General features: G+C 44.5%; 1 protein-coding gene across 2 annotated transcripts in view; it reads right to left on the reverse strand.

The window, feature by feature from the left end:
- LOC121874314 (ETS domain-containing protein Elk-3-like) overlaps positions 1-14940 on the reverse strand; it is a 75085-nt gene extending 60145 nt beyond the window's left edge. Inside the window, exon 1 of one of the 2 annotated variants that reach the window (XM_042378418.1) lies at positions 14898-14940. In XM_042378418.1, the coding sequence (XP_042234352.1) occupies positions 14898-14904 (7 nt within the window). In that variant the 5' untranslated portion in view covers positions 14905-14940. The remainder of the gene's footprint in view (positions 1-14897) is intronic. The other variant, XM_042378416.1, reaches the window with a different exon arrangement.
- Between the last annotated feature and the right edge of the window lie 9531 nt (positions 14941-24471).

Here is a 24471-nt window from a genome sequence, read left to right on the forward strand (position 1 = left end):
AATTTTGAATATACTATAGTCGGATTTTTCTGCTATTAAACAATACTAACGTTTAGCTGCGGAAACAAAAAATATCAATAATTATCTATCACCATTCAGATTAGATACGTCACTAGTAGAGTCTCATTATGACTCGACAAGAAGTTTTTCCTCGTTATTGCAGTTTTAGGGCGCCAGTACCCGTGGAATCTAATATGGAAACTACACATCCTGACACCCTAGCCGACGTTAATGGTACAGTGTTTACTTAGTGGTGGCCTTACATTTGCCTAGTATCACCGACGCCTTATCTAAGGATCCTGCTATCATAATCTGCTTCCCCAGCTTATCAGCAGCAGGAGGTTGGGAGGGGGTACACAGGGGAGGACCGCGATGACCTGACAAGCACAGGGATAATAACATAATGTGTAGCTAGGCTGATCCCGTACCCCTTCTGTAACTACTACACTCGTCGCTTCTCCTGACACACAAATCATGATTAAATCCGCCCGCTGCCTCTCTACGACCGCCGCCCGTGACGTAACACAACCCTCACCTCACTTGTACACACTTCCTCGCGGATACACACCATTAATCCCCTCTTAGCTACTTACGTGTTCACAGGCCATCCTTATCTTAAACCTCATGTGACAAAGTAAAATTCAAATGACAAATAAAGTCGAAGGTAGAGGTAGCGTGTCCACGAAGGAGGAGGTGTTATCCTGGGCGAAGAAATGGGTCTGGTCAGGGTAAAACCAACACAACAGGATAGTAAACACTGGGTCCATACTCCACACAAATAATACTCCCGGTAATGGTCAGTTGATTCCGCCCTCAACCTCGTCTGACCAACCATCACCACATCCATGAGTGTTTACCCTTTTTATTAGTATCCCTTATGATAATCCTCTGTCATTTCACGTTTATTGAACTCCGTGAAATACACACAGAAGACACAGAGGTGATAAGTCCGTGAGAAACTTTGTAAGTTCTCTAAGGTTGAGAACAACAGACGATTACCAAGTGGAGATTAACACATTCTCTCTCACAGCGTTAATGAACCCGTGTTAGCATAATGTGCCAATAACTAAGAGAAAAAAACACCGAAACATACGCAATGGTTTATTTTGTGAAAAGTGACAGCAGTCAAACAATTGACACAACGAATCAAAAACGCCAATGATCCTGTATAAGCTACAGGACATAAGAATGGAGGAAACTGCAGGGGGCCTAATGGCCCATACTGGGCAGTCCCATTTACACCCAACCCCTATTGCTTATATAAGCATCCAACCTATGTTTGAAGCTATCCATCGTATTCGAGTTAATGATGAAATTTCGTAACGTTCCACTCGTCCACTACTCTATTTCCAAACCAATGTTTACCTATTTCGCGCCTAAATCTAAATTTGTCTAATTTAAAACCATTGTTAAGAGTTCGCTCCTGGTTGGATAGTTTGAGTACCTTTGTAATGTCCCCTTTGTTTAGCCCTGACTTCCATTTATACACCTCTATCATGCCGCCCCTCGCTCTACGTCTCTCGAGAGAGTGCAAATTAAGATGCTTTAACCTGTCTCAGTACTCAAGGTTCCTAATGCCCGGGATTAGTCTTGTCATTCTCCTCTGAATTCTTTCCAAGGATTCTATATCCATTCTGTAATACAGTGACCAGATTTGAACTGTGTAATCCAAGTGAGGTCTCACAAGCGCAAGATATAGTCATAAGATGACCTCGCTAGTCTTGTAACTAACACTCCTTTGTATGAACCCAAGTACTTTATTAGCCTTGTTTCGAACAAAAACACATTGTTTACTTGGCTTAAGATTCCTACTTATCATTACTCCTAAATCTCTCTCGCAGTCAGATTTCTCAATAACAGCATTGTTCATCTGGTATCTGGTTTCCCTGTTTACATCTCCTATACTGAGTACCTTACATTTGTCCACATTGAATTTCATCGGCCATTTTTCAGACCATTCGAAAAATTTGTTTAGATCTTCCTGTAGTTTTGCGGAGTCCTCGTCAGATTTAATTACACGTCCTATTTTAGTGTCATCAGCAAATTTACTTATGTTGCTGTGTATGCCGATATCTATGTCGTTTATGTATATAATAGTGACGTTGCTCCAATGGGATTTAGTGCCGTTAATGCTCACTAGCTGTTTCCTGTCCTGTAACCACGCCCTAATCCATTTTAGAATATTACCTTTAATTGCCATGAGCCTTAACTTTTCTTATTAGTCTCTCGTGGGGGACTCTGTCGAAGGCTTTGCTAAAGTCGAGATATACCACATCATAATTGTGCCCCTCGTCCACCGATTCGAAAACTGATGAAAAGAATGTTAATAGATTAGTTAGACATGAACGCCCGCTTGTGAAGCCATGCTGGGAATCATTGATCAACTTGTGCTTCTCCAGGTGACTTAATAGAGTTTGAAATGATTGCTTCCAGTAATTTGCCTACAATTGATGTTAGACTGATTGGGCGGTAGTTAGAGGATAGTGATCTATCTCCCTTCTTGAAAATCGGTATTGCATTCGCTATCCTCCAGGATTCTGGTACTACACCTGTTTTTAAGGACATGTTAAACAACTTTGCTAATGGCATACTAAGCTCTTCCTTACATGCCTTTAATACTCTGGCAAACATCTCATCGGGATCAGGTGACTTATTAGGCTTTAATTTGTCTATTTGCTTACTAACATCGTTACTAGTCACTACTATCTCGCTTAATTTGTTTTCTTCACTATGTCTGTATAGAGTCGGTGCCTCGGGTATCATGTTTAAATTTTCGGTGGTGAAAACTGTTGAAAAATATTTATTCAGATTATTGCTCATTTCTCCTTCGTTATCAGTTAGCTCGCCGGTATCTGACTGTATTGGTTCTATCTTTTCTCGTGTTTTAGCTTGATACATTTGATAGAATCCCTTGGGGTTTGACTTCGCCTCCCTTGCTATCCTCGGCTCATTATTCCTCTTTGCTTTTCTTATCTCGGTCTTAACACTACCAGCCAATACCTTATAATAATCTCGGAGGTAAACTTCGCCACGATTTATCCTCCTACCTATAGCTTTCCTTTGATCAATAATGTTCTTTAAATAATTATTTATCCATTTAGGGTCATTGTTGTTTGATCTGAGTATTCTGTATGGTATGTTCTGCCTTTGTGCATTAAGTAATTCATTATTTAAATTGTCATGGAACTCGGCAACCTCAGATCTCCTTATCAGGTCAGTCTCAACCATCAAGTCTCCGGGTAGAGTGAGGTCGCCCGATGTGGGTACATTGTAGGTCACATCATGTGAGATCATGTAGTTCACCCCCAAGCGTGATACCCCTTCTCTCAACTGCCTCTTCAAACTATCAAAGTTTGCCCTGCTGAAATCTGGGACTTTCGTGGAATTTTCCTTACGGCTGCCCTGAAAATGTAACTGGAATCTAATTTCTTTGTGATCGTTGTTAGCAGGTTCGTCCCCTACCTCGACATTACTAATGAGGCTTTCTCTGTTCGACAGAACTAAATCGAGTATATTATTACCCTGGGTGGATTCGGTTATATGTTGACTTAGGAAACAGTCCTGGATCGTTTCAAGAAAATCCTCTGATTCTGAGTTACCAGTAAGGTTAATCCAATCTATTTGGCTAAAGTTAAAGTCGCCTACTATACAGACTTTGCTGTGTATGGAAGCCCTGCGCATTTCATCCCAAATAAGTCGCTCATTAACTCTATCAAGATTGGAAGGTCTATATATTACTCCTGCGATTAATTTTTCCCTACCGTCGATTAATTCTATCCAAATTGTTTCTGTATTCCGTTCAGTTATTATTTCCTTATTTATTTCACACTTCAGATTATCCCTGACATAGATTGCTACTCCGTCTCCTTTCCTAATCTGCCTATCAGTATGGAATAATTTGTAACCTGCTATTTGGTATTCGACAGGTAACTCACGTAAGTCTTGGTTCATCCATGTTTCGGTGAATGCTATTATATCGATTTTTTCGGTACATACCAAGGCCCTAATATCATCCATTTTGTTTCTCATACTTCTACTGTTTGCATAGTAGACATTTAAGTTAGTCCTCTCTTTGTCGCATATAGGTTTTAACTCCCGGTCTAATTTAGTTTTGTCATCATTCCTAACGCTATTTCCCTGTAACCTTTCACTTTGCTTACCCGCTCCCACTGCAGTCTCCTCCACCCCCGTGCTCATATGTTCCCCTAGAAGTTTAAAGACTTGGATATCTTTTGAACTGCTCTCTCGAGAGACCCAGCCAGGGTTGCCTCCCCATCCTTAGACAGGTGCACCCCATCCCTAGCATAAAGGTCCCTTCTGCCATAGAAGTTGTCCCAGTTGTCAATGAATGGGACTGATATTGACTTGCAATATCTGTCAAGACGGCCGTTGACACCAACTGCCCTTGACAACCATCCATTGCCAACTCTCCTTCTAGGTAGGACACCACATATGATAGGGATCCCTCCCTTTGTCCTAATACGTTCTATAGCTGTCCTGAACTTATCAAGAAGCTCCTCACTCCTACACCGACCAATATCATTGCCTCCTGCATTGAGGCAGATAATGGGTTTGTTCCCATTACCAGATAAGATATTGTCCACCCTGTCAACTATATCCTCCACCCCAGCTCCTGGCAAACACACCCTCATCCTATTTTTATTTTTACCACAAAAAGCTAGATAGCTAGCCTCCTTTTAAAACTTTCCAGCATTCCAGCACTTATTACAAAGTTGCTAAGCTTGTTCCACTCGTCCACCAAACTATTTGTGAACCAGTTCCTTCCTATCTCCCTCCTAAACCTAAACCTATCCAACCTAAATCCGTTGCTTCGAGTCCTATCCTGCTCGGATATTATAAGAACTTTATCTATATCCCGTTTATTGATTCCTTTCACCCACTTAAATATTTCTATCACATCTCCCCTCACTCTTCGTCTTTCTAGGGAAAGCAAGTTTAGTTTCTTTAACCTATCTTGATAAGTATGGCTTCTAAGTCCCGGAATCATTTTCGTCATTCTTCGCTGCACCGACTCTAGTGAATTGATATCCATTCTATAATAAGGGCACCAGAACTGAACCGCATAATCGAGGTGCGGCCTGACTAGCGCAAGATATACTGTAGTTGCAATAAGACCTCTGCACTCTTATTACTTACACTTCTATATATAAAACCCAATACTCTGTTTGCCTTATTTCGAACATTAACGCACTGTTTTCTAGGCCGACTTCTCCAGGTTGATGTTGTTAAGGCTGTATAGATTGACAGTATTTGTTCTTCCAATATTAAGTACGCTGCACTTGCTGGTGTTGAATTTCATTCGCCGTTTTTCTGATAGATGCCTTGTTCTCTCTTCGTCAGTTGGGTAAATTTATATTATTTGTTAGGTTAGCCAGTTACAGTAATATTATTTGAGTATTTGGACACAACGTATAATGATGTTTTCCATACAGTCCCACTTCACTATCACTGAGGATAAATAATGGTGGTGCCGCCATATATGAAGTGGGGTAATCTCACTAAAACAGTGAATTTAAAATTTTATGTTTTATAAATATTCCAATTTTCTTTAACTAATCAACACATCAAAACACAATTTTACTCATTGATTTATTAACACCTGCTTAGTATTTCCAGTAGACGTAATTAATCCATATCCTGGACTACACTGAACCTTTAAGTGACTGAATGATTATCATACGTCTTCCTGCAACGAACTTTAATGCTGACAAGATGTTCACTTACGCTTGAGGAGTTTTACATAATAAGAACTTGGTAACAGTTGGAATATTGCCCGTCTAACCTTAAGTACTCAGCGACTGCCTAAACTAAACGACAGGAGAAGGGTTGCTGATTAATTTTTAATTTGCAATTTTGTTTTCACAAGCAAGAGCTAAGCATATACACGATGTACTTCCGATTTTATTAAGGGACTCCCCCAGACATGGACTTAGGGTCAGTGTTTCCGGCTAAGACGTTTACAATGAAATTTGTTAAATTCGCGCCAGCGGTGGTATACAACGACATATACTTTCCTGCTTATGGCGCTCTAAACCCGAATTATGTAATTTTCCACCTACGTCCCCCCCAAAGGGCACATAACTCACCTTTGCCATGACAGTGTAAAAAAGTGTACAGCGTATTATTCTGGACAGTGATACCTTGTATTGTATTTCTCACAGTCCGGTTTTTCTTCTCCATAATACCGGCTATAGACATTTTACATGACAGGCTGTTATGTGAGGCTGAGGGCTAATTTATTACAATGGAAAGTTTTCTTCTGTGAGATTTCATACAAAGGTAAGGCCTGCAACAGGGCTGATAATGCTTTTAACGTACACTGTATATTCAGTATTTTCAATTTTCCAGAGTTCGTTTCTGATTACCTAAGAACAATTAGGTTTTGAATTTGCATTCTTAACTACTAACACTTCCACAACGTTGTCTGGTGACCAGAGTAGTTGGTGTTAAATCTGAGTGGGGTCGTGTAACCAGTGGGGTTCCCCAGGGGTCAGTACTAGGCCCACTCTTGTTCATAATCTACATAAACGATCTAGATACTGGGATCAGCAGTGAAATAAGCAAGTTTGCGGATGACACCAAAATAGGGCGGCAGATTAATTCAGGGCAGGATGCAAATGCATTACAGGAGGATCTAAATAAACTGCAGGGGTGGTCTGAAAAATGGCAAATGAAATTCAACACCAGCAAGTGCAGCGTACGTAATATTGGAAGAACAAATACTGTCAATGTATACAGCCTGAACAACATCAACCTAGAGAAGTCGACTTGTGAAAGAGACCTAGGGGTACTTGTAAGCCCGGACCTACGGCCTAGAAAACAGTGCGTTAATGTTCGAAATAAGGCAAACAGAGTATTGGGTTTTATATATAGAAGTGTAAGTAATAAGAGTGCAGAGGTCTTATTGCAACTACAGTATATCTTGCGCTAGTCAGGCCGCACCTCGATTATGCGGTTCAGTTCTGGTGCCCTTATTATAGAATGGATATCAATTCACTAGAGTCGGTGCAGCGAAGAATGACAAAAATGATTCCGGGACTTAGAAACCTTCCATATCAGGATAGGTTAAAGAAACTAAACTTGCATTCCCTAGAAAGACGAAGAGTGCGGGGAGATATGATAGAAGTATTCAAGTGGGTGAAAGGAATCAATAAAGGTGATATAGATAAAGTTCTTATAATATCCGAGCAGGATAGGACTCGCAACATCGTTACTAGTCACTACTATCTCGCTTAATTTGTTTTCTTCACTATCTCTGAATAGAGTCGGTGCCCCGGGTATCATGTTTAAATTTTCGGTGATGAAAACTGTCGAAAAATATTTATTCAAATTATTGCTCATTTCTCTGTCGTTATCAGTGAGCTCGCCGGTATCTGACCGTATTGGTAGTTACAGCAGCCTTTTGACGTGGAGCGGCCAGTGTGCCCCCGTGTATATCATGTGGACGGGAGTGCAAAAAGTTACACGCATACAAAAACCCAAGACGGTGATAAGAAAGTATAGAATTGCTAAACAGTGTATAGAGTTTTAAGGGGATTCTACAAGACGATATTGACAAGAGATGGACATGCTCTGAAGAGTATTGAATCCCTTATCCTAAATTCGCCAACTTTTGGGTAATTTTGATACATAATGATCCACATTGGTCTTGGGTTCTGAGAAGTGTGGCCGACACGGGAGGCCTCAAGGGTGGGATAGAGTTGCTGTATCCTTGGAGTGAGTGAGCTGCCACGCGTTCCTTGGTTCCTCCTTGAAAAAGATTTATTAATTGAACTCAAGAATGTCGCTGACAGTCGTCTTCTTGTCAAGTGGTAGATCTTCGGATGACCAAGAAGTGGTTGTGAACTGCGTCAGCTCGTCAGTCAGGCAGTCACAGTCAAGACGGGTAGACATAGACTGTTAATAACGTTGACAGTAGCCTCGTAATGACTGTAACCAAGAAGGATGGTAGCCCAGACGAGAGGATAGTCTAGGAGTAAAGTTAACCGAGTAAATAGTCACGTTAGCGTAGTTGATATTCACGGTAGCCTAATTAGTAGTGACAGTAGCCTAGTTTGTAATCACGGTAATCACTGTGGACTATACAGTAGTCCACAGTGTACACAAGTGTTAACAAGACTTAAATGCTTGCCTGGTTGGTGTACTGACCGAGACCTGTTCGTCATTATTTTTTCCCTAGGGTGAGGTCGTGTAGTCTATTTATATACCCGCTTGGAAAATTGTGACTGTGCTTTATTTAAATAACACCGAAGATCCTCATTCCTACGTTAATTGCCGCAGTAACACCATATTTCCATCAGTCAGTTCGGTAAGTTTGGTTGTATGCTGGCGACCATATCGCTGTCACATAATATTGGAGAGGTTTGATAATGATCTTATTAGTCTTGTTAAATATTGTCTCCTGTGTGTAGTGAAACGTTAATGGTAGTGAGGCCTTAGGGGTGAGGAGGGGGTAGGGGGAGTAGAACGTGTGAGGAGGGCTGGAACGTGTGAGGGCTGGAACGTGTGAGGCTGGAAACGTGTGAGGCTGGAACGTGGAGGCTGGAACGTGTGAGGGTGTGGGGCTGGAACGTGTGAGGAGGGGCTGGAACGTGTGAGGAGGGGCTGGAACGTGTGAGGGGGGGCTGGAACTTTGTAGTAAATGCTGGAACTCTGGAAAGTTTCAAAAGGAGGCTTGATAGATTCATGGATGATAGAGTGGTAGTAACTCTCGACCGGAGCTGCCATGCACAGGCCAACCGGCCTATTGCAGACTCCTTATTTTCTTATGTTCTTATGTTCTTATGTGTTCACTACACCACATGTTCACTACAACAGTGCACCACGTGTTCACTACACATGTTCACTATAACAGTACACCACATGTTCACTACAACAGTACACCACATGTTCACTACAACAGTACACCACATGTTCACTACAACAGTACACCATATGTTCACGACACCAGTACACCACATGTTCACTACAACAGTACACCACATGTTCACTACAACAGTACACCACGTGTTCACTACACCACATGTTCACTACAACAGTACACCACGAGTTCACTACACCACATGTTCACTACAGCAGTACACCACATGTTCACTACAACAGTACACCATGTGTTCACTACACCAGTACACCACATGTTCACTACACAACTACACCACATGTTTACTGCAACAGTACACCACATGTTCACTACACCACATGTTTACTACAACAGTACACCACATGTTCACTACACCATGTTCACTACAGCAGTGCACATGTTCACTAAACCACATGTTTACTACAACAGTACACCACATGTTCACTACACATGTTCACTACACATGTTTACACAACAGTACACCATGTTCACTACACCACATGTTCACTACAGCACCATATGTTCACTACAGCACACATGTTCACTACAGCAGTACACCACATGTTCACTACACCACATGTTCACTACAACAGTACACATGTTCTAAACGCAGTACACACATGTTCACATAACAGTACACCACATGTTCACTACAGCAGTACACCACATGTTCACTACAACAGTACACCACATGTTCACTACAACAGTTCACTACCACATGTTTACTACAACAGTACACCATGTTCACTACACCACATGTTTACAGTACACATATGTTCAGCAGTACACCACATGTTCACTACAACAGTACACATATGTTCACTACAGCAGTACACCACATGTTCACTACAACAGTTCACACCACATGTTCACTACAACAGTACACCACATGTTCACTACAACAGTACACCACATGTTCACTACAACAGTACACCACATGTTCACTACACCACATGTTTACTACAACAGTACACCACATGTTCACTACACCACTACACCACATGTTCACTACACCACTACACCACATGTTTACTACAACAGTACACCATATGTTCACTACACCACATGTTTACTACAACAGTACACCACATGTTCACTACACCACATGTTTACTACAACAGTACACCATATGTTCACTACACCACATGTTTGCTACAACAGTACACCATATGTTCACTACACCACATGTTTACTACAACAGTACACCATATGTTCACTAGACAAGATCTTCACTTCACAAGATCTTCACCACACTACATTTCCACTGCTATATCAATATTCCAACCTAATGTATTTCAGTTGAATACATCAAAAACAGCTTGTACCCCTGAATTTCTTACTTTACGTCTCCAAGAGATCTTTATATAATATATTGTAATTTACAAATATGTTCAAACACATTGTTCTACGTAACGCAGCACAGCAACGGTTAGTGGAGGCGAGAAAAGCGGCACGAGACGCCGAGGTACGCCGGGCCAGGGCCTGGAGAGACAAGCAATTGAAGGCCAACTTAGCCACGAAGCTGTCTACCCCAAAGTCTCTAGGCGAAGATGACATGTCTGAAGGAATCTTAAAGGAGTGGAAGCGTCGGGGCTTCACTGAGTTACCTGTATTCACTTTTGAAGAAATGATTGATTTTCAATTTGTAAAAAGACTGGGGAAGGGCTCTCACGGCACCGCTAGCCTCGTCGAATGTGACGAAACAAATTTAGTTTTAAAACTCGCAGCTATGGATGAAGACGTCGACGATTATGAACGGGAGGCAAAGTTACATATGATTGCTGGCGGAGCAGGCGGTACCCCAGTCCTTAAAGGTCTGTGCAGGAAGCCCCTCGCTCTCTTAATGTCGTTCGTTGGGCACCAAAACATTGGGGCGTATATTTCACAAAACCCACCGGATACCCGGGCATTTTATAATATTCTCTCCTCCGTCGCTTACGAACTACAAAAACTGAATGAAACAAAAATTATACACAATGATCTTAAACCCGATAACATCTTAATACAGGATATGGATAATGGAATTAAAATAAATATCATAGACCTAGGTCTAAGTGGCATCTCTGGCCGTCACTTGTCCGTGGACCCCGAGGATGAGAAGACATATCCTTGGATGTGCCCCCTCTTATTCCGGGAAGGATCCTGCAGCCCCGCCACCGATCTGTACTCCTTCATCTATTTGGTGCAGAGTTGCATGGATTCCGTTATCGCCGACAATACGGTGAAAGAAGCCGTGATGAGGCTCGTCGCCGACACAAAAAGGCGAATCGTCGACAACGAGAACTGCCCCGACTACCCAAGTGTACTTGCCGACTTAAAAGAAATTTTAAAAGCATGAATGGTGCCACTATGTTCATCCGTATAATGAAACATTTTTAAAATGAAGGTATTTTTATTTCTTTATGGTTCCTTATTATTATTATTATTATTATTATTATTATTATTATTATTATTATTATTATCTGCTGACGGTTTTTAGGAAAGTCTTCGAGGTAGTAGATAATGACGATAATTACGATGTTATTTACTTAGACTTTAGCAAAGCGTTTGACAGAGTACCACATCAAAGGCTTCTGAGAAAACCTAAGGCTCATGGTATCGAGGGGAAAGTTTTAAATTGGATAAAATCGTGGCTCACTGATAGAACACAGAGGGTCAACGTAGATGGTGTTAAATCTGAGTGGGGCTGTGTAACCAGTGGGGTTCCCCACGGGTCAGTACTGGGCCCACTCTTGTTCATAATCTATATAAACTGCCCGCTGCAGTTTCCTCCATTCTTAAGTTCTTATGACCAAAACCTTTTCGCAGAATATGAGTAAAATTTTCAAAGTAATGAAACCTGATTTTCCTGATCCTTATGATATTTACATTACTGAGGATTATTTATTATCGTCACATATTTCAACTCTTTACAGATAGTGTAGAGGATACGGCCAATAAAAGTTATGAACCGTTCAGTTGGCGACATAATCATGAAAGTTGGCATGAATTAAACATTACAACTTAAATAAAAAAATAAAATAAAATAACGGTCAAAATTCAAGATGGCTGACAACTGTAGTGTTAATATGTAAATAAACATCACAGTACATGTAATTAGGTACAACTATTCACATAATGCTAAGATTATCCATTAACCAATTAAAATATGATTTATTAGATGAAATTAAAATCGTATTATAAACTTTATTCTATGTAATTAATCTTATTAATTTAGAATAATCGTTCATTCGAATTCATTAGTATTGTTTTTGCTTTTTGTAGAACACCATTTCAACACTTTCAAGCCACCAACAGGCTTGAAGGCTTGAAGGCTTGGAGGCTTTCCTCAATAATAAAGACAAAAGAAGGGGTTATTTTTCGTTATCAACTCATCACCTTTTTACGTTTTTTTCTTACCATTTAGTAGATCTCATCGAGTAACGAAAGAATATACTTGAATTAAGCGGCGCAGACCAAAAATAAACGCGATTTATTACTTGTACAAATCACGAATTTTTCCAAGTCCCAATTTGATGTTATGGTGACACGCAGCGTCACTCTCTTTTCGTTAACCACCCATTACCTGTTCTCACGTGAAAAATATAGTTTTTCGCAAGTTTTCTTGCTGTTTTAGACGATTCTGACATTTATCTTTGGGGCAAATCACTTTTTTTTTAGTTAGGTTAGGTTACCCAACCTCCTAACCTAACTAAAAAAGGTGATGGGTGGTTAACAACAAATAACCAAAGAAGGCGTGGCTGGAAATCACCATGAGAGTCAATGTTGCGTTTCCTGGTGTGGTGAGCAGCGGTAGAGTGAGACACAATGGTTCTCAGTGTTGTCCAAGTCAAGAAAGAAGATCTCTGCTATAAAGAGGGAATACACACAATATATACACATTATATGCATTAAATATATCTCTCCTTTCCCGATAAATGTGTTGCCGCCGCCGCTGCTGGTGGTGGTCGCCAGGGTATCAACCAACAGACGACTATTACGGGACTTAAAAGTGCTCCCGAGGTCTTTTAACTTAACAGTACTATTAAGGCCCTTAAAAGTTTTGTGTATGTACTATTAGTGCTTAACAGGAAAATGTCAGCCTTAACAACTGTTTGCTAGCACTTAAAAGTTTTGTGTATACCGGCCCTGGATGTTAATACATTTGCGAATCGTGTTGTCCAGTCTTCTCGGGCTATTCCTTGACACTGGGTCATGCAGCTCGTTAACTTAGGGTGTGGTTTTTGTGTAAGCGGCAGCTTCTACACCTTAAAACAATTCACGCCTAGGTGGCCCTTGGACCGGCCATCCTCGTTACACGAGGGGCAACCATTATATAAAGTCATACACTAAGACTTACTAGAGGTGGGGGAAGTAGAAGGAAAGTGACTGGTGGGGGTAAGGCTCCCCAAACTGGCCCAGCTTCCTACAAAATGAAGAGAGTAAAAAGGAATTCTACCCACTCCTGGAAGACAATTTAAAGAAAGTAGCAAAGAAAAATTCGGAGGATACCTTCACTTTTGGTCTTTATTGCAACCACAAGGAGGCAGACACTCGACTCTCTTCATGCAATCCATGCTGTCAAGAACAATGATGTGAAACGTGCTGCCATTTTATCAAATGATGTGGATATTGTAGTGATAGCAGCAGCTGTGTTCGATAAAATTGTATGAGGAGGGGTTGAAAGAACTCTAGGTTGCTTGGAAAACCTGAAAAACACATGGTTACTTATCCATGATTTAGTTAAGAAGCTTATGGTCAGAACGATGCAAACAAAGGCCTGCACTTCTTCCATGTTTTTAGTCTCAGGATTCAAAGACAAAGGCAAGAAGACATTTTTCCGAACATTGAAGAATTTTTTCGATGCCACTGTTGCATTTGTACTCCCCTACTAAACAATTATTTGAAAACACATTTACACTCGGCAAATAATTACAGTTTTAGCATAGGATGAAGCTAGCAGTCAAACGGAAGTTAAACAATGCTAAAGACACAATTTACCCAGATTCACAACCACTATGATAAAATCCTTCGAACAAAGGCTTCCCATAATCAGCAGAACCTTCGTGTGGGGTATCAAGCAGGCTATGTATGGGGTCAAGCCCTCAAGCCTAGTGTACAAGTGTTACCTCCAAGTGGGGCTGGAAAAGACGATCTGATGACACCTGGTACACTCGCTGGAATGACAAAGCTCTATAAGATGAAGCCCGTAAATAACCCAAAAGATGTGGCTGCAAAAGTGTGTGTAGTGGACAATGTCTATGCAAGTGGTCATCCTTGCCATTTACGTCACGTTGACCTTGTCATGACCAAATACCATAATGTAATCAAGGTGTGTACAGTATTATATCACAATTAACATATTTCGTTACTTTGCTGGCCGCTGTATATCATGTGCACCTTTTATCAAATAACCTATGTAGCTACAGCTTTTTGTAAAAAATATATACAATGAATTTTGTAAAAAAATTCGCGAATAAAAGTCAATGTTTCATAAGTATAAACATGGGTGTTACTGATATGTACAGTATAGTACATATTCTCGACCATGCTACGGCGACCATCTTAAAATGTCAGTTAATTTCAGTCTTTTAAGCGTGTCTTAAGGTAATATATACATGCCATATTTTATGTTTCTATCACAACACGAAAGAATTTGTTGGTTGTCCTCTACTGTACACTTAAGAACCTTGGTGGGGTTGAAAAGATATCTCATGACTCACTTTTTTCCTTTTAATCTGTGAATAGGAGTTAGGTTTCATTATTTCGGAAAATTAGGTGTGAGGGATTCAGAGTTCGGGGTTTGTGGGTGTCTAAGTGTTTCGACCGTGTTGGGGTTCTGGGTGTCGGAGTTCGAATGTTCAAGGTGTTGGGGCTCGGCGTGTTAGAATTCAGAGTGTCAGAGTTCGTGGTGTTAGGATTCGGAGAGGTTAGGGTTCGGTCTTGAGGGGTGGAGGGGTAGGAGGGGAGGGAAAGGTTTTAAAGCTGACCTTCCTTGTCATCCTCATTCTTAACTGGGATTACCTCCTTGGCTTACCTGACATGATGCTCTTATTTTTCCACGGCGGCGTCCGACCTGGAAGAAGGTGAAAAAAAAATATTGTCTTAGTATTATAATCGCTGTATCTGGGGCGAAATCACGTTCTATTCTGAATACATAATTATCGGATGAAATTATTATTTTTTATTGTTGGCTTATGAAAGAATAATCGATGAATGGGAGTCTGAGAGAGAGAGAGAGAGAGAGAGAGAGAGAGAGAGAGAGAGAGACTTAAACACGTGGGTGAGAAGATCTGGTTACAACTCAAGCCTACATTAAATATTCATAACCTAACCTAACCTAATCTAACCATAACAAACTAAACAGTGTGGCAGTATACATTATAAATTGCACAAAAAAAATCCAGTGTAATAGGGAAAAAGGCGATAGGGAATTCGTGTATAGTAGAAGACATAACAGAGGCAAATAGTATGGCAGTGTGAACAGTGACTAGGATGAATATAGTGTGTGATGGTGACAATATTGTATGTAATGGTGGTCACACACACACACACACACACACACACACACACACACACACACACACACACACACACACACACACACTAAAAGTAAATAAAAAGTTACATCTCATCAGCTAGCATATTGACTGACTTCACACAGGCATTGACGAACAAAGACATTCTCAACTACGGAACTAAATAAATAAATAAAAAATAAAAAAAATAAAACAATAGGCAAAAAATAAATAAATACACAATTTTGTTATTATCCTTTAAGACTGGGTTACATAATCATCTCGTGGCATCAAGATTGTTGCATTACACAGAAGTCACTACAGAAAACCCGTATAATGAATGGTTTGACGGCCACATGTCTCGAGCAAGCGGGGAAATTAATGTTATATTATTAAGAATATTACCACCATCATCAGAAACGGAGGCTCAGTAACACCTTCACCAACAGGACAGAGCCCGTAACACCCATTACCAGCAGGGCAGAGCCAGAAACATTATGACCACCATTATATACCTGGGCAGCCAGCAACTCTATCACCAGCAGCAGAAGAGCAGAAGTAGTTACAGCAGAGGACGCTGTAGCAGTGTGGGGGAGAGTTTAAGAGGGGGGGGGCGTGCCGGGGCTGTAGCTACGTGTCGTGGTACAGACGTGAGTTTGCTGGTGGTGGCGACGGGAAGGATGTACAAGCTACCAACTTAAAGGTCACGGGGGAAGGAGAGTCTTTTGTTTGTGGCAGCCCGCAAGGTCTGCTGGCACTGCCCAAGCCTTGGGAGTCGGGGGCGGGTACTCATGTGCCCAGAAGGTTCAGCAGTGTGTGCTTAAGAGTGGAGGGTTCAGGACCTGGAAACCCGAAGGCGGTAATCAGTGTACAAGGTTCAGGATCGAGGAGTGATATTCATGAGTGCAGAGTTCAGGATCTGGGACTCAAGGATGGGACGAAGTTCGTACGGTTCAAGAGTGGTACATTGAATGCCACTCACTGTGCAGGCTTTAGGGCTCATGACTGGCACTACATGAGTATGGCTCAGAATTCAGGAATGCTAATCACAATACAGTACGGGGTTCTGGACACAAGTGAAAGATTCAGAATGTAAGTTCAGGTCTTCAAACTTGTAGCGAGTATCAAGCTTCTAGACTCTGGGAATCCTAGCGGTGAGGCTGAATGAGGCCGTGTACTCGAGAACGTGTGTCTTGGTACTGTCCGTTATTACCCGACAATGCAGGCAAACTTTTAACTCCTGTTAAGGCCACTGACCCTCAAGCTAGATCCGAGTCGTGATGGGGAGTTTAAGCCAATAATGCCGTCGACCCAATATCAATCAGAAATAAAATGGTTCCTAGAGGATAAATCAAAGAGAAAATTGCTCCCCCCTTAAAAAAAATCCGTGAGGTTTGAAGTTTACAGTAAGTGAAGACAAATGGCGGGCGTGTCATCTCGAGGAGCAGAGGGGATGATGCTGGTACTATCAAGTCCACTTGGTCCCTGTCCTTAGCTCACTGTCTTGTCTCCCTTTGTATTGTGTTCTTTACCAGCCTGGACGACCCGGGTCACTTACAGGTCAAAGGTCCTCAAGGGCAACGACAACCCAGGCAATAAGAGACTGGAGGAGAAGACAGGATCACCCAAGATAACGATAAATGGCAGCCAACAGGACAAGCCAAGACCACAACAAAAACAACCAATAGAACACACAACCCAGGATAACAGGGGGAACAGACAAGACAAGCCAGGAACAGAGCAGCAGCAGACACAATAAACCAGGATACATCAGGGACGGCAGACAGGAGATACAACAACCCAGGAATGCAACAGGGGCCGCAGACACACAATGCAGCGAGCAGGGAGTGTAACAGAAGCTGGAGAAACACTAAACAGATGCCCACACGTCATAATGACCACCCCACTCCCTCACTCCACACTCCGCTCCGATTTTTCTCTGGTTTGCTGTCAAGACGCAGACTTACAAGACAACCACGGCGGGCGTCTCGATCATGAGAGATAAATTAACCGAGATTCAAAAGTATATTTCAGAACTACCATAGCAATATCAGATTTAGATACAAAAGTACAGGTAAAATAATTTTTAAATGGTGACAGAACTAACCTTCATTTCAAAGTTGCGAGCTAGGACTAAACACGCACTATACAATAAACCTTCAATTCATAGTTGTTAGTTATGACTAGAAATGTGCTGAACAGCTAAACACTTCATTACCGAGTTGTTACATTGTAAGTAGAGAGGAATATGTAGACAAAAGCGAGGAGAAGCCGGGAGTATCATTAGTAGTCACGTGTGCCCAGGCGGTAATATAGTATATCTGGCGGCCCAGCACGATCTTGCAATTTAAACCAGTTGTGACACAAAAGGAAAAGCAAATTGTCAAAAGGGGTGAGCGCAGGATCCACCATTTTTCTTTTAACAAGGTTTATCCTGGCCAAGAGGGGCCGGGGATGTGCCCGTGACGCCGCCCAGGGCCTTACGTCACCACGCCCGCCCGCCCGCCCGCACCACACCCGGGGCCCCGCCCACCCTAACTGCCCGTACCATCCCAAACTCTTCCCGCACTGACCTGAGTGAACTCCTAACCACGATCATGGTGCAGAATCTTTAGAAAACAACCTCTTGCAACGCCACACCACCACGCCTCCCTGCTGCACCATACCACGCCTTCACCTACACCACCACGCCTCCCTGCGTCCCTGCTGTATCATACCACGCCTTCACCACACCACCACGCCTTCATCAACCCACCATGCCTTCATCCACACCACCGCGCCTTCATCACACCACCGCGCCTTCACGCCAACACCACGCCCTTCACCACACCACCACGCTTCACCACACCACCACGCTTTCACCTCACCACCACGCTCTCACCCACACCACACACGCTTCCCTGCGTCCCCGCTGCTGTATCATACCACGCCTTCACCACACCACCACGCCTTCATCAACCCACCACGCCTTCACCCACACCACCATGCCTCCCCTGCTGTATCATACCACGCCTCACCACACCACCACGCCTTCATCAACCCACCACGCCTTCACCCACACCACCACGCCTCCCCGCGTCCTCGCTGCATCATACCACGCCTTCACCCACACCACCATGCTCCCTGCTGCACTCATACCACGCCACCACCACCACGCCTTCATCAACCCACCACGCCTCTATCCACACCACACGCCTTCATCACACCACCGCGCCTTCTACGTCAACACCACGCCTTCACCACACCACCACCACGCCTCACCGCACCACCACGCCTTCACCACACCACCAGGCCTTCATCCACACCCCACACCACGCCTTCACTCACACACCAATTAATGCCTTCACCACCACCCACACCACCACGCCTCACCACACCACCACGCCTTCACCACGCCTTCACCACACCACCATGCCATCACCACACCACCACGCCTTCACCACACCACCACGCCTCTCTACATCACATCTGTATCATGCCACGCCCTCAGCAACACCCAAGCCTTCCTTCACCATGCCGCCTTAAGCTACGTGTGCCTCAAGCTCCGCCCCCAACAATACGCCCATGTGGGTGGCGTGGGTGTGGTGTGGAGGGATCAAAGAGAGGCGTGGGCGGCGCGGGAGTGAGAGTGCCGTCATCAGTGCCATTTGCGCGGGCAGGCCCCCCCCTGCACACACACACACACACACACACACACACACACACACACACACAGAGTTATAGTGACGCAAGACACGCACGCGCACACACACACACACACACACACACACACACACACACACAGCACGCACGCACGCACACACACACACACACACACATACACACATACAGTTATAGTGACACGCACGCACACACACACACACCAGTTTTGTTGACATAATGGACTTCAATATGACTTCACATTGTGGTCCCGCCCTCACACTGTCGCCTTCCTTATGACGATCATTTTCTATTTGGGAGAGAAGACAATGGTAAGACGTGAGTATCGTGGGAAAGTGAGGGTGGAGTGGTGAGGGTGGGGAGAGTGAGGAGTGCGGGAGGGTGGAGGTGAGGGTGGAGTGGTGGAGTGGTGAGAGTGTGAGTGGTGGGGAGAGTGGGGAGGGGAGGGTGAGGGGAGAGTGGGGGTGGGTGGTGGGAGAAGTGGTGGGAGAGAGGGAGGGTGGAGGGTGGTGGGGAGAGTGAGGGTGGAGTGGGAGAGTGGAGGGGTGGAGTGGTGGTGGGTGGTGGGGGGGAGGTGGAGAGGAGGGAGGGAGGGAGGAGTGGAGGGTGGAGGGTGGGGAGAGGGGTGGGGAGTGGGTGGGGAGAGTGAGGGTGGGGGGAGGAGGGAGGGTGGGGAGGGAGGGTGGGGGAGAGGAGGGTGGAGGGAGTGGTGGGAGAGTGGTGGAGGGTGGGAGGGTGTGGGGAGGTGAGGGGAGGGTGGGGGGAGGTGGGAGTGAGGGTGAGGGTGAGAGTGGGGGTGGAGTGGTGGGTGAGGGTGGAGTGGTGGGGAGGTGAGGGGGAGTGGGAGAGGGTGGGGAGAGGAGGTGGAGTGGAGGGAGAGGAGGGTGGAGGGTGGGGGTGAGCGGCAGGGAGGGAGGGAGGGGGTGGAGTGGTGGGGAGAGAGTGGTGGGAGAGGAGGGCGGGTGGGAGGGTGGGGAGAGTGGGGTGAGTGGTGGGGAGAGGAGGGTGGGGGAGAGTGAGGGGTGGAGGTGGGAGGGAGGGGGAGGGGGAGGAGGGTGGGAGTGGGTGGGGAGAGTGAGGGTGGAGTGGTGGGGAGAGTGGGGTGGAGTGGTGAGTGAGGAGAGGTGAGGGGTGAGAGTGGGGGTGGAGGGAGGGGAGAGGGGGTGGAGTGGGGGGGGAGGAGAGGTGGAGGGTGGGGAGGGAGGTGGAGGGTGAGAGTGGGGGGTGGAGTGGTGGTGCCTCAACAATAGGGCTGGTCAGTGCCTTGTGTGGGCCAAGTAAATGGCCGACCCGACGACTGAGTGGAGTCATCATCCTGTTATGATCCACCGAGTCCTGGTGCTGTAGCCCCGCCCTGCCTCGCCTCGCCCTGCCCTCCCTCCTGCCCTGCCCTGCCCCGCCTCGTCTCGCTTTGCCGCCCTATTCCCCTTCCTGCCCTGCCCTGCCTCGCCTCGCCCGCCCTGTCTTGCTCCCTCCTGCCCTGCCCTGCCCTGCCCTGCCTCGCCTCGTCTCCTTTGCCCCGCCCTATCTTGCTCCCCTTCCTGCCCTGCCCTGCCTCCTCTGCCCCGCCTGTCTTGCTCCCTTCCTGCCCTGCCTCGCCCGTCCGTCTGTCTTGCTCCTCCCTCCCCTGCCCTGCCCTGCCTCGCCCCGCCCCGTCCTGTCTTGCTCCCTCCTACCCTGCCCTGCTTCGCCCTGCCCCCCTGTCTTGCTCCCTCCTGTCCTACCCTTCCTCGCCCCCTCCTTGCACGCTCCCCTCCTGTCATGCCTCGCCCCACCCACCCTGTCTTGCTCCCTCCTGCCCTACCCCTCTCGCCTAGCCCCGCCGTCCCGTCTTGCTCCCTCCTGTCCTACCCTGCCCTGCCCTGTCCCGGCTTGCTCCCCTCCTGCCCTGCCCCCTGCCTCGCCTCCCCCCGCCCTGTTGCTCCTCTCTTGCCTCACCTCGCCCTGCCCCACCCCCACACTTTACTACACTGACGCGCACCTGACTCAATTCGCCCTGTCTTCCTCTTGCCCCACCCCGCATTGTCCTGCCTTGTCTCCCACCTACTTCTCTTTACATTGTCCCGTCCCGCTCCGCCCTACCCTCCTCACACTGCCCTGCCCTGCCCTGCCCCGCCCTGCCCTGCCCCGCACTCTCTCTCTCCATACAATGCCCAAGCCCGCCCTGCCCCGTCCGTCCGTCTGTCCGTTAATGCGACCCTTCTCAGCACATTTACGACTTAATCATCCCTGGTGGTCTGACGCAACCACAATCCCGGTGGTCCACTGCTGGCTGGCACCCCAGATTGACAACAGTGCCACTCATCTCCACACTGGCACTAACAGTGACTGTGGCGTAAAAAAAAAAACAAGGTGCAAACAACTACAGTAACAAAAACAACTGAAGACACATACAAAACAAGTGGAGACATAAACAAACAAGTGGAGTAACACAAACAACTACAGTAACAAAAACAACTGAAGACACATACAAACAAGTGGAGACATAAACAAACAAGTGGAGTAACACAAACAACTACAGTAACAAAAACAACTGAAGACACATACAAACAAGTGGAGACATAAACAAACAAGTGGAGTAACACAAACAAGTGGAGTAACACAAACAAGTGGAGACACAAACAAACAAGTGGAGACAAACAAACAAGTGGAGTGACACAAACAAAAGGAGTGACACAAACAAGTGGAGTAACACAAACAAATGGAGACACAAACAAACAAGTGGAGACAAACAAACAAGTGGAGTGACACAAACAAAAGGAGTGACACAAACAAGTGGAGTAACACAAACAAATGGAGTAACACAAACAAATGGAGTGACACAAACAAATGGAATAACACAAACAAATGGAATAACACAAACAAATGGAATAACACAAACAAATGGAATAACACAAACAAATGGAGTAACACAAACAAATGGAGTGACACAAACAAATGGAGTAGTGTTAGTCAGTGTTGCTTCAGAGACAATCTTTCTCGCTTGATGCTGTGAAGTCCGTTGTAGTGCTGCTGGTCGTCTGACATCACCATACTCATACATTACCATGACGTCATCAGCCCCAGGGCAGACACCATACTGACTTTACTACTACAGAACTCTCCGAAATATACTGAACAGTCTCCAAAATTGGTCCACTACAAACCAAGTCACCATCAAACAAACCAAGAACATGGTAACACACATTAACCTCTCCTCCGACCATGACCAGACTCCCTTCATGCCACTGGACCGCAACATATTTCTCGGCATAACTATAGATAACAAATTAAACTGATATATTCACGTCAGTACTACCGTCAAATCTTCCCAGCTATCGTCTCCACAGCCTCCATCATCTCAAGTCCCTTTGAGTTCATGCGTCTGAGTTCTTGAATGTATACACAACATTCATACTTCCTAAACTCACTTATGCTTCTGCTGCCTGGTCTTCTTCCCTAACTGCTACACAAAGAGGACTCCTAGAGAGTGCAGAAGAGGGCGTGCAAGACTATTCTCTCCACTTCTTACACTACATGTGAAGAGGCGCTCAGTACACTAGCCCTCTCAACTCTTTCTGATCATTATCGTGACCTTATCTGTCAGTTTGGGACGAAGCTACTACTGTACACCGTCCTCGACACTGTCTTCTGCTACCACATATTGCCGTTCGATGCCACAACCACAAGCAGCCCATACGACCACGTACTGATCACTATAAGAACTGCCCTATTCCAACCATTGTACTTATCATTAACTCTCGTCGATTACTTTGTTCATTCCTTGCAAAAATATTTTTTTTGTACTGTAACTGCGCTGAAATTCCCTGTTAAGTGATCAACAACCTATTTATTGTATAGGGAGTTCACATTGAAATGAAACAACTTTAAAACCTTATGGTTGTTTATGTACAAATGTGAGGATGTTGAAACTTGCACCGTATATCTAAGCTTCTGCGCTTAAAGTTTATTTGAGTGTGTGTGTGTGTGTTTCAGATTTAATTATGATGACCGGAACAAGAAAAGGCGAAATGTGTGTTTTGAATGGCCGAACTGAAGTCACTTACCAGGGTGCAACGACGATTCCGTACAACGTCTGGCAAGGAACCACCTACCCCAAGACCTGTACCCATGGATGAAGCAATTTGGGGAGACTGGTAGTGTTAAAAAACAGCGTGGCGAAGGAAAGCCCAGAACATCGGAGGAGGATGTTGAACGCATACATGATGCCTTCCACAGAAGCGGTGATAGCCTCCGTAACCCCCGGCCGAGATGTTAAAAAATGTGTGGAGGGAAATTAAGTACTGTTGTGACTTAGTCCGTGCTAAGAATGGTGCGCATGTTGAATGTCTACCCTTACTCAAGCATACTACTGACTAAGAGTTGTATGAAAATTCCTGTTTGTATTATCCAATAAAAATGTATAAGGCTTCAAAGTTGTTTCATTTCAATGTGGACTCATACAAATCGTCCTGACCCCCTCAAATACAGTATATAAGTGACGTCCCCACATGCATTATAACATGCCACCTCAATTATCGTGTTATCAATGCACACATTCTCTTGACATCACCACAAGCAAAGCTGTGACATCATTAAGGTTACAACATACTCATATTGATGTCAGCATCTGCACTGTGTTAATATCAACACCTGCATCAATCATGTTGATATCCTCATTCAAACATACACTGGCCTCACACAAGACGAATTATTCACACTCACAACCGCACATTTACAACCACTTTTCCTGTTTTTATACTGATTCTTGTCAAAATATTTTACAAGTTTAAATTCATTGGACAAGATTTGAAGCTCATATTAGTATATTAGTAAACACATAAAAAGGTAAAGGTTTAAAAGATCATATCAGAATTCAATGTTGGCACGGTACTTTTTCTGAACCTATGTGTATATATACGATTAAAGACAATGTTTTTCTTGTGTCTGGCAGTGATGTACCCTTGTAGTGATGGTAACTTAGTAAAAGTAGGCTAGCAGCAATGGCAAGCTAGCAGGATAGTAGCTTCTTGTTTACTTGCACACTCACAAGCTATTAAAAAAAAGTATCGTATCAACTTTTAACACCAGAATTTTGACCCCATATTCGACAGAAAGAAAATTTCGTTGGTATTGAGGGGTGAAGCTGTCTATGTGGGACTAATGGAAGCAGATATCTACGTTATAGGAAAATTAAAGCTAAGCTGCCGTAAGTGAATAAGTGTTTAAACGACATTACTATAGGAGCCGTTCAACCGACATTACGGGACTAACCGTTTAACCGACATTGTGGGACTAACCGTTTAACCGACATTATGGGAATAACCGTTGAACCGACATTGTGGGACTAACTGTTTAACCGACATTGCGGGACTAACCGTTTAACCGACAATAATGGGGAAAAAATAAACCAACGTTACTGGTAAACTCGTTTAACTGACGTTGCCTCATAAA

This window comes from Homarus americanus, unplaced genomic scaffold, assembly GCF_018991925.1.
Source record: "Homarus americanus isolate GMGI-L3 unplaced genomic scaffold, GMGI_Hamer_2.0 scaffold47254, whole genome shotgun sequence".
Lineage (NCBI taxonomy): Eukaryota > Metazoa > Arthropoda > Malacostraca > Decapoda > Nephropidae > Homarus > Homarus americanus.